This window comes from Poecilia reticulata, chromosome 13 (assembly GCF_904066995.2).
Source record: "Poecilia reticulata chromosome 13, P_reticulata-male-v2, whole genome shotgun sequence".
Taxonomy (NCBI): Eukaryota; Metazoa; Chordata; class Actinopteri; order Cyprinodontiformes; family Poeciliidae; genus Poecilia; species Poecilia reticulata.
Window position 1 is genome coordinate 34,593,544 of NC_088842.1, and position 17,921 is coordinate 34,611,464.

The following is a 17,921-nucleotide window of genomic DNA, read 5'->3' on the forward strand; positions in this document are numbered from 1 at the left end:
ACAGGGAATCTTTGAGAAAAGTGGAAATTAAAGCTGGTTTTTATACATGAATTATTGAGAAATCTTCTCTTTAAAATGAAGAATAATGTAGGTCTAAAGTTTATTTCTTCATAATTTTCAAACAAATGTTTATGAAAATGTGCATCATTGTGTTTGAATGTAAATGTTTGAACTAAACTAAAATAATAAAAGGCATTTTAAACATTTTTATGTTTCACTCCGTGACTCATGTTTGCTCCGGAGACAAACATCAAATCCAGCTGTTAGCGCGGCGCCCTCTGGTGGCTGCATCAGGCTACTGCATGATGACGTAATCGATCCGCCATCATGAATCAAACTGAGCTGCAGACCCAGAGACCCATTTAAATACAACATGGAGCTGAAAATTAAAATACGTAGTTTTATAAAATAAAAGCGTCAAAAAATAAATATAACTCTACAAATAAATTAAATCTGATAAAATGAGCTTCCCATTAATTTCTTTTTAAATATTTACTTTAGTGTATGGGGACATTTTGAGTATTATTCTTTATCCATACTACTTAATTTTTAAAAATGTCCCCAAAAATTTTGAAAAAATAAAATAAATAGATCAAACCAACTACTAAGATAAAAAAATTTTAAGTTAAAATCAAGAAGCTTGAATTGTTTTCCATTAGATTGTTGGAAGAAACAGATTTAATCTACAGAAAGACAAAGTATGCTGAATAAAACTCAAACAACGGCATCTGAGCAGAACATTTTATTCAATAAACCCCCAAAGATTCAGTTAAACAGTGCAGTTACAGGCAGCCTCTGATTGGCTGCAAGACATTTGAATTTTTTATTTACTTTTATCTTTCATATTCCTATAAATTCAGCCTCAGAATGACTAAACCAGTGGTTTAACTGGTTTAAACTGGAAAATTTAAACTACCGGCAGGCAACAGAATTTATTGCATAAAAGAAAAAATTTACTATTTTATTAAGTTTTAACCAGTGAACAGTGCACAAAATTCTTATCAGATGTATTATTTTACTTTAAAAAATAATTTTTAACATTTCCACAAATAAAAAAAACCATACAATGCAGAAAAAAGGATAAAACTAGAAGAGAAATAAACTTCTGTCAATGGCAAGAACACAAACTCTGAACCAATATATAATTAAAAAGAAAATAGTCTTTTGTTTTGTGTTTTTCCCATTCTTAACTTGAGGTGAGGGACCGAATAAAATCCTTCTGAAGGGCCACAGACGGCCCCCGGGCCACACTTTGGACACCCTGAGATCCAGGCGTTTACTCCGGGTTCCCGCTGCTCTCCCACTCAGCGCTGTATTTTCTTTAGGTTTTGATTTTCTCATCCAACGTTACAAAAATCAAAACCTAAAAAAACCACAGAGCTGCAGCTCAGCGGCGCCGCCTGCTGGCCGGAAGAATCCCCCCTGAAACGCCACAAACAAACCTGGACCAAACCCGCTCCTCTTCACGCCGTCAGTCGGAGTTCATCGTCATGGCGACCCGGCGGCGGCGGCGGCGGCTGCCAGACGACGGGCCGAGGTGGACCTGCAGGAGACGCCTCGGCCTCCTTCCGTTTTCCTCTCAGCAGGAAACAGGAAGTGAAATCCTTCCAGCTTCGATCCTCCATTTATTCTCATCTCATCAACACGAATAAAGACAGAACCAGAACCGTTTAAACCCGAAACAGTGAGGGACCAAACGGACGCCTCGCTGCAGACTGAGGTGACATCACTCTCCCTCCTCTGCCTCCCTGCTGTTGCCTGGCAACAGGCTCCCTGCGCAGCAGCGGCTGTAAAGCTGCGTCAGCGTCTGATTCCTGAGCAGGCGTCTACCGCCAGCTGGTTCTGAACCGCCGCAGCAGAACCGGGCCTGTTTTTGTCCGGTTTTCACCAGAACCGGCTCTGGAGGCTTCGCTGCAGCGCAGCACCGCCCCCTGGAGGCTGCAGATGGAAAGTCCCCTGATCTGATCAAGTTTCTACGTGAAATATGAGTTTGATATTTCCAAACAGACCCTGAAGGCAGCAGCAGACGGACCGGTTCTAGTTTTTCAAATGGAGGCCGGGGGAGGAGGGAGGTTCGGATCCGGTCTCCTGCAGGGTTTAGGTGCACCCCTGCTGTTAATAAGCATCTTTTTCATGATTTTTGCCTTGATGTTTTGCTTTTCTGATCATGTTTCATATAATAGTTCGATGTTGCAGACGCCAAATCTGCTAAAAGTTTCCAGATTTGTCGTTTCCTGTCAGTTCTGATGTCAAAATCCAATCGATCCAGTTCACCGAGCAAAATGTACACAGAAAACACAGATTATAAGAAAAAACAGGTAGAAAATGTGCAAAATAAAATCATTTCTAGTAAATTACAGATTTAGTTAAAAAAAAAAACTCCAAGCATATTTAGCAGGAGGTACTTGTCTCTTTTTTATTTAGATTTATTTTATTTCTGCTGCAGGACGACATGTTTTTAAAGTCTGTTTCTGGGAGATTTGATCTTCATGTTTCAATCAGATTATTAAAAACATATAAAAATCAGATGAAACTAATTTACAAACTGCCCACAACCTTAAAAACATCCATTTTGTTCAGATTCTCCTGCTCCATTGATCACGTCAGATCTAAATATCACCTTTAAGGACCAAATCCAATTTATAGAATTTCAACTTTGAATCTCAAATTAGATTTTTTTATTATGATTTTTTTCCCTCGTAAAATTCGCCGTCGGTTTCATCCGAGTCCCTACAACCTTATGAATAAATATCTCATATCCCAACATGCAGAAACATGTCAATATGATCATGTTTTTAATGATTATTTGGGTTTTAAATTAAAAAAAATATGGGAAGTTATGAATCACAATCGTTGTCAGTAATGTTCACGTTCAGGGATTTAATGTTTCTTATTATTTATTTAATATTTAAAATACAAAAGACATTGGTGTAAACCAGATATATTCTGTTTACACATTAAAGCTAACATGCCAATTTTCAACACCTGATAACACCGTAGACGGACATAAAACTTATTTTAAAGATATTAATAAATAAATTCTGGTCATTTAAATACCAAAAGCATCATCAAAATGATCTAATCCAGTTCATCACGGTTATTCACAGATTGACTCAGTAATATTTTATTGTTTATTTGGTACGTTTGGCTTTCCATATGTAAGGAATAGCAGCAGTTTGATTTGGTTTAATATATTTGAACGTTGGAATAAAATGAGCCTCGCAGAACATCGTCAGGTTTTGAAAGAGGCCTTGAGGAAAAACATCCAGCCTCCTGGAATCTGATCACACCGGAAAACTGCTGATTTATTCCCCGCGGACGTTTCCCCGGGCGGTGACGGGAGCTGAGGCGGTTATTTCGGCTCACACTGAGACACCGAGCCGCTGTTTGGTTCGGGTTTCCCTTCACGACTGAATCACAGCGAATGGAGTCACCGCCCAGTCACGTAGCTGACGCTCCTTTTAAACACAACGCTAACCACAATGCAGTACCTTAAAATTCACCAAATAATGGGAATTATTTGAGTTAGCTACTCTCCCTGAGTGCCGAACCAGAGGGGGGATTCTCCAGATTAAAAATGGACCGTGTTTTAATTCACAGCAGTCAGAACCGGTTTGATGAGCTACGCTACAGTAAAATCTGGCATTTTTAAACCTAGTTCGGGCTAGCCATTAGCGGCTATCTGCTAACCTTACCGCAGCTGTCTGGCGGTCAGTCCGCCACTGCAGCGCAGACAGACGCACAAACGGACTGTCGGTGTCCCCTTCCCTCCGTCTCCTCACCTCCTCCGGTGGCAGCAACGATGTTCCCCGACCCCGTCCTTCATTTCCGCGGGGCCCGTCATCACTTTATCGGAGTGATTGACCGTGGAACTCGGACTCTGCGTCTCCGCCGTTTCGGGGGTAAGATGTCGGCGGCAGAAGCGGCGCGTCAGCTGATGGAGACCGGCCGCGTCCCATTCAGAGCACCGCCCTGCGGCGCTCCACGGTATGGAAAGCAGATAGGGCCAAAATTACGAGGAAAACAATTATGTAAGATAGAAATATTTCAAAAAATAAATTAAATGAATAATGAGGGGGTAGCATGTAATAGGTCTTGTATACTGTATGCTAGTATACAACTACTAGCATACAGTAGTTGCTGTCCTTAGTAACAAAAGGAGACACAATAAAACAGACCTTGTATTGATGTTATTTGTTCCCATCATTCACATTTCAATTCAAAGTGCCACATTCACATTGTAATCAGTCAGTAGCTACATTTCCATTAGAAATATGTGCAAAATGTTGTCGCTATTCTGCTAATGTAAAAAAAACACGCAGGCATAATTAGGGTGTTTGCATTAAATAACAGTCACAATTAATCTGTTCCTTCTCATTTGAAACTTTCACCTTTTGTAGTGTCAAAACAGGTAAAAACCACGGACTTTTAAAGATCTGAGGAAATCACAGCCATACACAGATTTCTATGAAAGCTATGTGAACTTTATTCCAAATCTAATTCATCATTTAAGGTTTTACTATCTGGTTGTGTACATATAACACAGTGAACACATTTTATACAACTGCTTTCACTAAACAGATCACAGTCTTTGTTCTTCACAAAACCCAAATGTCTGAGAGCCTTCGGTCTGTGATTTGGTACCGTATTTAACCTTTATGTAAAATAATTTTCGCTGACCCGTTTCATTGGTTTTGGAATGTAGAGGAAAAGCTACAGCTCTGCTTCTCTGGCGTGGAGGAGACGAGAACAAGGACTTATAAATAATCCACACGTCGGTTTCTGCAGTAAATGTTTGGAACAAACAGTTCATAAATAAACATGTTAAATAAATAATTAATAAATATAAACAATAATCAGCTCAGTAACCGGCAGCATGTGATTTACAAACAGGAACGTCAGGAATAATGTACAACCATCCCAGGATGCAGGAGAGACTCAGAACGTCGCTCAGAGAGAAAAGCAGCACATGCTTTGATTTGGTTAGTTCAGAGAGTCCAGATCCGAGTCAGATCCAGGTCCAGGTCTCGGTTAGATCCAGGGCCGAGTTAGAGCCAGGTAAACCTGGTTTAGTCCACAGTCAGGTTTAGTTCTCAGGTTTGGTTCTCAGTCAGGTTTAGTTCTCAGGTTTGGTTCTCAGTCAGGTTTAGTTCTCAGGTTTGGTCCACAGTCAGGTTTAGTTCTCAGGTTTGGTTCTCAGTCAGGTTTAGTTCTCAGGTTTGGTCCACAGTCAGGTTTAGTTCTCAGGTTTGGTTCTCAGTCAGGTTTAGTTCTCAGGTTTGGTTCTCAGTCAGGTTTAGTTCTCAGGTTTAGCTCTCTGTCGGGTTTAGTTCTCAGTCGGGTTTGGTTCTCAGTCTGGTTTAGTTCTCAGTCGGGTTTAGTTCTCAGTCAGGTATAGTTCTCAGGTTTAGCTCTCTGTCGGGTTTAGTTATCAGTCGGGTTTGGTTCTCAGTCGGGTTTGGTTCTCAGTCGGGTTTAGTTCTCAGGTTTTGTCCTAAGTTGGGTTTAGTTCTCAGTCGGGTTTAGTTCTCAGTCGGGTTTAGTTCTCAGTCGGGTTTGGTTCTCAGTCTGGTTTAGTTCTCAGTCGGGTTTAGTTCTCAGTCGGGTTTGGTTCTCAGTCTGGTTTAGTTCTCAGTCAGGTTTGGTTCTCAGGTTTAGTTCTCAGTCTGGTTTAGTTCTCAGTCAGGTTTAGTTCTCAGGTTTGGTTCTCAGTCGGGTTTAGTTCTCAGTCGGGTTTAGTTCTCAGTCGGGTTTAGTTCTCAGTCGGGTTTAGTTCTCAGTCGGGTTAATTCTCAGTCGGGTTTAGTTCTCAGTCGGGTTTAGTTCTCAGTCGGGTTTAGTTCTCAGGTTTGGTTCTCAATCGGGTTTAGTTCTCAGGTTTGGTTCTCAGTCGGGTTTAGTTCTCAGGTTTGGTTCTCAGTCGGGTTTAGTTCTCAGTCGGGTTTGGTTCTCAATCGGGTTTAGTTCTCAGTCGGGTTTAGTTCTCAGTCGGGTTTAGTTCTCAGTCTGGTTTGGTTCTCAGTCTGGTTTGGTTCTCAGTCTGGTTTGGTTCTCAGTCGGGTTTAGTTCTCAGTCTGGTTTGGTTCTCAGTCGGGTTTAGTTCTCAGTCGGGTTTGGTTCTCAGTCGGGTTTAGTTCTCAGTCGGGTTTAGTTCTCAGTCGGGTTTAGTTCTCAGTCGGGTTCAGTTCTCAGTCGGGTTCGGTTCTCAGTCGGGTTCGGTTCTCAGTCGGGTTTGGTTCTCAGTCGGGTTTGGTTCTCAGTCGGGTTTAGTTCTCAGTCGGGTTTGGTTCTCAGTCGGGTTTAGTTCTCAGTCGGGTTTAGTTCTCAGTCGGGTTTAGTTCTCAGTCGGGTTCAGTTCTCAGTCGGGTTTGGTTCTCAGTCGGGTTTGGTTCTCAGTCGGGTTTGGTTCTCAGTCTGGTTTGGTTCTCAGTCTGGTTTGGTTCTCAGTCGGGTTTAGTTCTCAGTCGGGTTTAGTTCTCAGTCTGGTTTGGTTCTCAGTCTGGTTTGGTTCTCAGTCGGGTTTAGTTCTCAGTCGGGTTTAGTTCTCAGTCGGGTTTGGTTCTCAGTCGGGTTTGGTTCTCAGTCGGGTTTAGTTCTCAGTCGGGTTTGGTTCTCAGTCGGGTTTAGTTCTCAGTCGGGTTTAGTTCTCAGTCGGGTTTGGTTCTCAGTCGGGTTTGGTTCTCAGTCGGGTTTAGTTCTCAGTCGGGTTCAGGATGGTTTTGTCTAGTTTCAGGTTTGATCAGAGCCCGGTCTCGTTCTTGTCAGATCCAGGCCTTCTTCAGGTCCAGGTCTTCACAGTGACTCAATGTGCCTCAATCTTTTTCAGTTCGTTTCAGCTTTAGTCAGGATATGACATCATCGTCACTGGGTCACATGACATCTACAAAGAGGTCGCTGGGGTTTCCCATGGCCAGACGGAAGGACTGTCGAGAGATTTCCGGTTGGATCGATGAAAAGTCGCGGTGCTGACCTCGAGACGGTGTTGGGATGTCTTTGTTGCCATGGGAACTGGAGAAGGAGGTGGGCGGTCCCTGAGCGCTGCCATCACTCAGACAGTCGGCCATCTTGTGCTGAGCGTTCGCTTCCTGGTTGGCAGATTCCTGCTGTGTTTCTCCTTTTCCCTCCTTCTGATCGTCGCTGAAGTCCGATTGGCTACTGCGACTTCCTGCAGGACCAATGAACACATGATGTCATCGTTTCAATCAGAACCCGAGAGGTTCTGAGTCCCATACACGTGATCCCATCACACAGCTCCTATTCATAAAGGGAGCGCTAAAATATCAGACACGACTGAATCTGATGTTCAATTCAATCTGCTTTTATCCCTCAAATGTAGTCACTTCTTTTCAGTATTCAAGGACGGATGGCAAGATAGCAACTGATCAGACACACGGTGAAGCGGCAGGGCGGGGAACCCAGGCAATTAGTCCCTGGTTCAATTCCCAGCCAGAAAACCATTGCTCCTGCGTTGTCTGTTTGACTACTGTGAATCAAGGCCCCCAGTGCTGCAAAACGTTTTAAAGAAAGGGTCACAAAAACAACAATAAATGCATTTGCTAATAGTGGAGCTAATTGTTTGTGTAGCGTTTTGGCTAAATTGTAAGATTAGCACAATTAGCTTCCCCTGAATACATTTATCCAGATGAATTCTAAAGCACTAATTTACTTGACATCTGTGTTGAAATTTTGGTTATTGTCTGTTCAGAATTCTTCAAGTAATTAGCTTCAAGCTTTTATTTTGAAATCTGTTTACGCTGCAGTTCGTTTCCTTTCTTCACGTTCTGGTCATTGATTCTGGAGTACAACAAATGAAGGAAATACAGAAACATATAACACTTACATGATCAAGCAGCGGTGTTAGCTAAACAAATACATACAGGATGCCACATACTGACACAAACCTTATGAAAAATAAGAAAACGTCCTGTACCTTCGCTGTGATGACTCCTGCCTCCTCCTGCCCCACAGGCCGGCAGCTGGTGCAGCGGGTGGGGCGAGCTGTAGGGGTGAGGGATGGGGTACTGGTAGGGGAAGGCTGGGGGGTCGCAGTCAGTTCCTCCTCCTGCTTCTCCAGAGGATCCGTCTTCGCGGTCGAGCAGAGACATGGCAGCCAGATCTGAAAGGAGCAGCATCAGCGAAACAGGAACATTTATGCTGTTAGAAACGCTGCTTTTTATTTTCTTATCATCAGACTACAGTAGAGTCCAGACCTTTTGAATAAAAATGTATAAAGTTACAACAATAAACCTCTGAAAGTGACATTAATTACATAAAACAGTTTAACATGATCTACTGGTTTTTTCTGTGTCGCCATCTTGTGTTCATTGACGGTACTGCAGGTTCAAGACTGCACCAAAGCAGCAACAGTTTTACCAACCAACCAACCAACCAACTAACCAACTAACCAACCAACCAACCAACCACTTTAGAGGAACTGAAACAACTTATCTTTCCATTAACATATTTAATTGAAGGTTTCCCTTTTATTTTTAAGAAGGACATCAGTTGAGGACAAAACGCCACAGACTCCAGGTGATCTCAGCACACTGACTATTTAAAGGTCTTCTTATTTCAAAGAGCAATAACTATAGTTAGGTCTCTAGTGTGGACAGCTCTGTGGCCCCAGCTCCTACCTCCACACAGGTCTCCGAACACGTAGTAGCACTGCTCTGAGAAGGTGACCTTGTTGACGGTGTGTCGGATGAATCCGGCTTTCAGCAGGTTTCCGGCGTACTTGCGAGCTTCGCGCCGGTCGGTAAAACCTTCGACGTTACGGTGGAGCCAGTCCACCACGTCCGAACCTGGACAGATAGAACGTAAAGATATCCGTCTCCTTTCACAGTTCTGACTGGAATCTTTATACCCCAGAACTACAACGGAGATTATTTCATGTTGGTTAAACAGAATGTTTTATTGGTGAGAATCTTAGGTGGTTCTCCACCTGATAGTTCGGTAAACTCGGCTAGAGTGGGGACCAAAACAACATTTGTTTCATTTTTAGTTGCTGTGGAGGTCATTCTTTTTGCTCTGAGTCAAACCAACCAAACCGTTTGAGCAACATGTTCCCCTCCTGGCCTGTGGAGGCGCTGCACCAAGAACCACTGAAGGAAACGACACAAAAGCCTCTTAAGACACCGAGTGCAACTTCCTTCTTCATAAAAAGGAAACAAAAATGAAGTGGCATCAGATTTTCTCTTTTGTGTTTGGAGAAAGACACTAGCCATTTTTCCTGCTACTGCTAGGCTAGCTTTTTGGTTGTATTTACCCAGAATGCCCTGCGCTGTAGTCCACTTTCTGCTTTTGGAGCGGTCTCCGGTCCGCTTGGTGTTCACATCCATTTTCTAATTCATTTCAACTAAACCAAAACTTAGGTTTGTAGATGGACCAGATTTCAGTTTTTTGGTCCACATAAGAATTCGATTCACACCTTCGCAAATGAATTAGAGTTTGATAAAAGTGGATTAAACAGGACTGATGTGAATGAGACATTTCTCAGACTCTCAGATCCAGATCTAGTACATCTTCTCACCAATGAAAGCGTTGGGGATGGTGATCTTCAGCCACATCCTGTCTCGAACCTCCAGCCCTGACTCTGGATTGGCCATCGCCTTGACGACCACCGTCATGTCACTGTGGATGTTGAGGTGGTTTTCTTCATGCACACCTGGAGAACAGCAGGAAGTTAAAATGTGATGGACGGGATAACGATAGAAGAGAGGCGCAGAGTCGAGACGTACTGTAGTGTGGGGGGAGTTTCCCGGTCATGGCGGCCGTGTGGGACACCCAGGCAGCCGGGTCGATGGGGCGGACCGGTTCACCTGCACGGTTTTACAGGACAGACCGTTTGAACGAGCTGGATCACATAGTATCAAACCAAACCAACACATCCTGCCTGACTCACTTCTGGGCAGCGTGAAGCAACTTCGCGGGTTTGGATCCCAACACTTTGCCACAGTTAATGTCACCGAACTAGAAGGAAGGGGAGAAATGGCTCAGCTTGAGTCTCAAAGGTTGTGTCTGGATGAAAAGTCGTCCTGAGCTGCAGAACAGAGGACGACAGACTGTAGTGGTCAGTGGTTTTAATTAAGCCTCACCCCGGCTGGTGGACGATCTCTCTCAGAACCCGGACTGCGTCGTCATTACTCATGTTCTCAAAGTTGATATCGTTCACCTGAGTGAACAGAATCACAGTGAGAATCACCAGAGTAACAAAGGACTCTCTGAAGTCCAAAGAGCTCCAGAAAGTCTTGGCTTCAGCCTAGACGGTCCAAACCAGAACCTGGTGTCGGCCCTACCTGCAGCAGCATGTCTCCAGGCTCGATGCGTCCATCTGCTGCTACAGCTCCTCCCTTCATGATGGAGCCGATGTAAATCCCTCCGTCTCCTCTGTCGTTACTCTGACCAACGATGCTGATGCCCAGGAAGTTATACCTCTCTGAGAAACAGGCGGCGTTAGTCTGACCATCGTCAGAACAGTCAAACCTCACTGGCACCATACTCAGGATGCAAACATCTCATGAAATAAAGGTCTCCTTCTGAAGAACTTCTGTTCAACCCAACAACACAGCAACCAGACAGAACCAGAACTCTGAACTGGGTGTTTAAATGATCTCATCAGATCACGCTGCGGTCAGTATCTAACGACCCAGTTAGTTCTTGGTCTTATTGGGTTCAGAGGACCTGGAGAGAACCAATCAAACTGTAAACCAACCGCCATGTTTGAGCAGAACCCTGATCCATTCTACTGCCAAAGCTGCTGAGGACCGGTTTTAGACTCTACTGGATCCGATTCTCACCGTTCTGAACCTGGTTCAGATTCTACTGTACCTGATCCAGACAGTATTTAGCCTGTTTGAAACCTTATTGGATCTGATCTAAAGACCAGGAAGGTTTAGGGATTGTTCTGAACTCTGATACGATCCATCTACCTACGAACCTGAATGAGAACCCCAACTGGACCTGATCTGTGTTGGACAGATAGCTGACCTAATCTACACTGTAGTGGGCCTGATCCGGTCCAAGAGAACCTTTGGACCAATCTTTGACTGCAGTAGACCTAATTTAGGATATTTTGGACGTAGGTTAGACTCAAACAGAACATGAGGAGCAGTTTTCAACTTCAATAAACCTAATTTAAGTTGGGTTTTTTTGGGATCTGGTTTAAATTGAAAGAAACTTCTGGAGACGTTTTGAATTGGGCTCAATGTAATTTAGGCTGTTTTGGATCTAGGTTACCCTCAAGGAAAACTGTAGGTGTTTTGGACCAAGCTGAGACTCAAAGGGAACACACTGAGCAGTTTTAGACTGTAACAGACTTAATTTAAGGTGTCTTGAACCTAGTGTGGATTCAAGGAACCTCTGAAAAAGATTTGGACAGCAGTTGGCCTAATTTAGGATGTTTGGACCGAGTTGAAACTCAAAGGGAACCTCTGGAGCAAGTTTGGACTATGATGGAGCTAATTTAGGATGTTTTGGACCTGACCCAGACCCAAAACACCTGGGGAGCAGATGCCGATGAACCCAAACTAGACATTTGTGACATTTTCCTGGGTTTTACTAATGGGATTCAGGCTGACAGGATCTGTTCTGGACTCTCTTTGTCCTTATCTAGACCGTTTAGGCCAGTTCTGAACTCGGTCGGACCCGACCCTGACCTGACAGCAGTAGACCTAACCAAGGCTCTGTGTGTCCTGATCCAATCTGCTGCCGACCCATTCTGTACTCACCCATGTTGAGGGTTACAGTGATGATGTTGAGCGACATGGTGGAGTCAGTGACGCTGCTGAAAGACGCCGACTGACGGACAGACGGATAGAGGCAGGCAGAGAGGGAGACAGGTGGACAGAGAGACAGGACAGGAAGACGAGGGACACGTCAGTGACAGGAAGTCCAGACGGAAACAGCCGCCCTGCATCAGGCGTCATAAAGACACACTTATAAAGACAACCAGGACCTCACAGTGTGTGTGTGTGTGTGTGTGTGTGTGTGTGTGTGTGTGTGTGTGTGTGTGTGTGTGTGTGTGTGTGTGTGTGTGTGTGTGTGTGTGTGTGTGTGGTTACCTTTTCCATCCGTGGAGTTTTTGGTTTTCGGTGGCGACGCCGCTGTCGCCTGATGAGTCTTGGCGAGGAGCTGCTCTGGCCTGTTGATTGGCTGAATCTGGTTTGACATCACAGGCAGAATTTTGATTGGTCAAAAAAAACACAAATCTAAAAACGCAACAAAGATTTTATATAAATATAAAATCAGGAAATCCTAATTAAAACATGTATTTGAAGCAGATGGTAAAATTAACCAAAGATGAATAAAAATAAAAGCTTTTTAAAAGGATAAATATATAAACATAGTTAAGCCCCAATTATTCACTGTGGCTCCAAATTATCCACATTTTCTTCCCAGTAGTCAGAGACTTAACAAAAAGTTGCTATAATTTCCTAAAAATATATTTGCAACTTGGAAAGATCACATCAATATATAAAATAATGAATTAAAAAAAATCAAAATACAAATAATTATTTAATAAAAAACAAATTCAGGTCTTAAAAAACAAATTTCTAATTTTGAAAACAAATAACAAACCTGCTTACCTGTCAGAAATGAATCACTTTTAATAAAAAATCAACACATTTCCAAAGAGAGGAAAATCTGACTTCACAAATAATTAAACAAAGGACAGCAAAACTCCAAACCTGTTTAAAAATTAGAAAAAGGTTTAAAATGTTCGTGTAAAGATTGTAAATCTGGCAGCAGGTGGAGTCCATCACTGATGGAAATCAGAGTCTACATGAGGAAATCGATCAGGAACACATTATTTCTGCTCTCAGATCAGCTGGGATGGCTTTATCTGCAGCACAACACAAAAGGCAGCGCTGGTCACATGACACGCAGCAGCCAATCAGAGCCCAGGGCGTGAACAGGTTTACTGGGGCAGAAAAAATGACCTGCAGGCAGGTGAATGTGTGTCAGAGGAATGGGCCAATCACAGCGAGAGCTGCTGCTGAGGTCATTGGGTCACATGACAGAGGCTTTAAAGGAGCAGTACCGTTTTTACACGTCACAGAACCAGAACCAGAGAAAGAGTTCAGGTTCTCCCAGGAGTTCTGACTTCAACAGGTTTACAGCCTGAAGCCGCTGCAGCAAACGCACCGCGATGCATTCAGGGACACACCCCTAACTGGAAATGCTCCAGACTGACCAGCAGCAGTACGCTGCTGTGAAAAAGTATTTGCTTTTTTATCAAACTTTGTTTAAGATCATTAAATAAAACAATAAACAAAACAGTTTGTTGATGATTTAAAAAAACAAAAACAATCAAAAAGTGTCAAAGAGAACAAAACACAGCGTTTGAAGTGGCCTAGTCAAACCATGGGTCTAAATATGATTTAAAAGGTCACTAAAAAAACTCTTAGATTGTTTTTTATGGAGCTCAACATTTTTTTCTGGAACATTTAAGTGACGAAAACAACAAAAGAACCGTTGAAATCTGCCAGGGTGCAGATTTATAAAGTTTATAAAAATAAATCTGTTGGTGCTGCAGGTAATCCGCTCCTTCTGCCAACATCCCCCGTCAATTAAAATGCTCCATCCGCAGAAAGCAGGTAATCTAGGCAACCTTCACACAGGAAAATGGGACCCTAATCCGGCTTTTTCACAGCAGTCTGGACGCTCATAACGCCGTTTTTCTGACGCTGACATGAGACATGCATGATAATTCTGCCCCAGACGAAATCAGATGGTAAATCTGGACAGAACGAATGGCTGGAAATTATAATAATGAAGTGATGAAAGCATCTGGATTAGGGCCAGTAAAAAAACAATAAATCAATCTGACTATTTTCTCAGAAATCTGACTTTAATCTTCTCAGAAAAAAAGCCAGAATTTGGAGATTAAAGTCAAAATTTTCAGAAAAAAGAGTCAAGATTTGCATAGAAAACTCAAAATTCTGAGAAAAGAAGTCAGAATTCTCAGATTAAAGTCCAACTTCTGAGATTAAAGTCAAAATGTTTACATCAAAGTCAGAATTCTCATAAAAAAAACTCAAAATTGAGAAAAAAAAAAAAAGAAATTCTGAGAAAAAAGTTTAAATTCTTTTATTTATTTTTGGCACTAACCCTGTTCCATACGCCTCACTGCACAACTGACAGATAAGACATATTACAATACAATAACTATGTAATTTCCACCTTGAACTGCGTTGCTGCTGAAACATGCTACATAAGCTTTAGAGCGCCGCCCATTTGAAATGACACCCTGGGTAACCGCCGCAGCCCGGATACCCAGGGTTCTGCTGGTCAGCAGGTGGACTCAGAACCGGACCAGAACTGTTTGGGTCTGACCTTCCTCCAGAGTCTTCCTCAGACGAGCAGAAGCTGGTCGTCTCTAACTCGCTGCTCTGCTGATTGGACGAGCTGTCGCCGCCGGCTGGCCCCGCCCCCTTCTGGTCGGCCGCCTGGTGGGCGTGTCCGTTCAGGTGGCCTCCTGTATGCGGACCGCAGCCAATCAGAGACAGCAGGAAGAATTCGGTTTGATTCGGTTGAAGAGCTTTACCGTCTCTCCGCCGCTGCTTCTCTGAAGATGGAGCAGGCGATTTGACCTCTGACCCCTGCAGGTCATCGTGACAGACGGCCGCAGCGCTGAAGCGGACAGACACATCACATCCTGTCAGCGCGCGGTCGCATCAGCACTACTGGAGCTTAATCCGTGTAGGAACTCACTGGAAGGACGGCGGTCTGGAGTCGCCGATGCCGCCGGTCCTCTCGATGGGGGGCGGGGCCAAGCTGGAGGGCGTGGCCACAGAGGGCGTGTCCGACCCCCTGAAGTCCGGAGGACAGGCGTCTGAAGACACCACCTGCAGAGAAGAAGACAGGATCTTAGAGAGTCCAGGTGTCTCAACATGTCCAAATGAGACAGTCATGAAAAAATAAGGACATATTCAGATTAGATATTAAATAAAATGTAATCAAAATGTATAATTTTCTGAATTTTGTTCAGTTTAAAGTTTATACGTTTAGTTCCGTCATCCTGACGGTTGCAGTGACGTCATGGTGAGGTCTACAGAGAAGCAGTCAGGAAGAAGACTGGAGCAGCTTCTGGTCTGGTAAAAGGTTTAAAGGTCTTTAAAGGAATCTGGAATCGAACGTTTCGATGTGCGGACAAACCTTCCAGTGTTTGACCTTCCACACGTCCTCCAGCATGTTTAGGTCTGGCTAAAACCTCACAGCAAGATGCTAGCAGCCTCCAAAACCAGTGGCTGGACACGCTGACGCTAATTCGCTAATTTAGTGATTAGCAGTTTAGCTAACTCTGAATATGCTCTTAGCTTTGCCTAAATTCATAGTGCCAGACAAATTTACTTGGTTGTTTTGTAAACTTTTAGTTGAATAAAGTAAAAAATCTGAGTTGAACTTTTGGTTATATTCATGCTCTTATTTTGAAATCTGTTTACGCAGCAGTTCCTTTTCCTCTCCTGGCCTTTTCCACCTGTGTTGCGGTGCAGGTGTTAGTTAAATGTAAAGTTTATGATTAGCTTATCGAACTTTTCAATTAGCAAAACCCTCTACGGGTGAGATTCAGAGAACTGGGTGTTTAACTGGACGTCCTGATGTTTTCATGACTGATCGTCCATCTGAGAGGTTCTGAGCGGTTCTGACCCAACAGACGACCCGTCCGTTGACACAAGGCAGCCGAGCTTCATCGTCACTGATCTCCTCTTTCACCACCCTGAAACACACCATCATCATCATCATTACTGTCATCATCTTCATCTCTATCATGTCATAACTAGAGGTGCAGCAAGATATATGAAACATCCTGAAAATATTTGCCATCTCGTCTGATTAAGTTGTAGTAAAACCTGCCCCATCTACTCTAAGGGTGTGCTAACCGCTTTAGCAACTTGAAAATATTCCCACCAGCAGCCAGTATAGTCCGCTTTAATTCAACTCTGGTTAATTTGTCCAGAAAGTCCGCTTCGCTTGGGGAGGTGTGAATGCACAAACGAGCTAACGCTGGTCCTACAGCGTTAGCTTGAATCTGTATTCGATTGACGCTAACTCTGGTTCGGTTAGAAAGCAACCAAAGCAAACATGTTAGCCTAGCGCTAGCGGGAGAAATGGTTTGTGATCTTTAGCCAACGACAAAAGACTTTCACTGAAATCTGACGCCTCCATCTTTGTTTCCATTTTGTGAAGGAAGTTGCACTCAGGTGTTTTAGTGTCATTTCCTTCAGTGGTTCTTGTTACAGCGCCCCCAGAGGTCAGGAAGGGAACAGGTTGCTCACGGGGGTTTGGTTGAGTCTATCGGACTATCAGGTAGGAAAACAGCCGCAAATAATTCTTGACAGACAAGGAATCAGAAATGTGTCCCTTTTTTTTCTTATCTGTTTTGAACTATACATTTGATCTTTGAAAGTCATAATTCTCTTGTTTTTAAATTGCCACACCTAGAGACAAAAGATCATCATCATCATCGTCATCCTCATCATCATCGTCATCCTCATGAGCTCACCGCCAACAGTCATCCTCTCATCGGAGGGAATATTAAAGCTTTTGTTTTCATCAGTTACATAATCACAGCTGCATGAGGAGGATTATATAAACAAACAAACAAACAAAGCCTCCCTGCTGATCCATACATGTGTTCATCAGCTCTTCCTCTTGTTCTTCATGATTATTGATCACTGATCATGTGACTGAATCGCCTCCCCCCCGCTGGAACACGTGACCTTTGATGCTCAATAAACCCATCTGGGTCTGTGTCATCTTCCTGATGGAGGCGTCAGTCACGTGACTCACCCGAAGTCATCATCCACGGACTTGAAGAAGAATTTGGCGTGGGGTCTGTTCAGCACCTGCTTGAAGTCGGCCAGGGTGACGCGCTGCGCGGGCACGCCGATCCGGATCAGGTAGGGGGTCTCCTGGTCCTCCAGGTGGTAGATGACCCGGGTCTCCTCCGCCATGCTGGCCCCGAGGAGCCCCGCACGCGCTTCGACGGGGATGCTGAGACACACCTGCGCGCGCCCCGTGAAGCTCCGGAGGTCTGGTCACGTGACGCCTCACCTGTGCGCTGCCCCCGCCCCCACCTCCAGGAGCTGCGGCTGGTCCCAGGCCGGTTCCGGTCCAGATGTGTCGGTCCAGCCGCAGAGGGGCTCCGGTGATGCTTTCCTCCCGATAGTCAACACTGCACGCGTTAAAACACGCAACTTCCGGTGACGGGCTTCAAAATAAAGGTCTCCCCGGTTAAATGAAGCCTAAAGAACCCAAATAAAATCACTTTGTTGAACTTGTTCGATTGGAATTAGGAACATTTGGACGGGTTTATTTATTGAAAATAAATTCCTGCTGTTTATGTTTAATATTTCTTCATTAAGCGACTGACATGTTTGCTTTTCCAGAACTCTGAGGTTCATCTGATGTTTCAGCACCAGAAACGTTCGACAGCAATTTAGACAGTAAATTTGCACCAAACAAACTCAAATTTTCCAGGGGAAAAAATGGGAGATTTCTGAGTCAAAAATCTCAAAAGTTTTCTAGAAAAAAAAAGTTTCTTGGTTTCAAAAGGCAAACATTTTCAGCATTTGGACATTTTCTGAGGTCCAAAAGTTGAAAATTTGCTACAAAAACCCCTCATATTTTGAGATTAGTCAAAATTTGACATTTGCAAATTTCTGAGTTTCAAAAGTTGAAATATTTTGACTTTTGAAATCCATAAATTTCCATGTTTTTCTGAGAATAATTAAACATTTTTGAGTGTTTTATGGAAATGTACTCCTTTTCCTGTCCTCGTCTATGACAGCCCTGATACGTCATCATAGAAAACAGCTTCAGTTCTGTAGTTTAGTTGAAGTTATAAAGATTGCTTACATGTCTTTAAAATTTATGGCACAAATGCAAAAAAGTAATAATTTCAGACATAAAACACAAAC

General features: G+C 43.5%; 1 protein-coding gene across 1 annotated transcript; it reads right to left on the reverse strand.

Moving 5' to 3' along the window:
• Positions 1-727: 727 nt before the first annotated feature.
• On the reverse strand, positions 728-17,217 carry dvl3b (dishevelled segment polarity protein 3b). Its single transcript, XM_008426767.3, has 15 exons — positions 16,792-17,217; positions 15,649-15,718; positions 14,713-14,846; positions 14,546-14,631; positions 14,335-14,476; positions 12,060-12,156; positions 11,727-11,796; positions 10,296-10,435; positions 10,095-10,171; positions 9,902-9,969; positions 9,738-9,818; positions 9,530-9,664; positions 8,634-8,801; positions 7,931-8,116; positions 728-7,165 (listed from the first exon to the last, which is right to left on the reverse strand). Exons 1-15 carry the CDS (start codon positions 16,953-16,955, stop codon positions 6,870-6,872), a joined length of 1,914 nt encoding a protein of 637 aa, XP_008424989.1. The 5' UTR covers positions 16,956-17,217; the 3' UTR covers positions 728-6,869.
• Between the last annotated feature and the right edge of the window lie 704 nt (positions 17,218-17,921).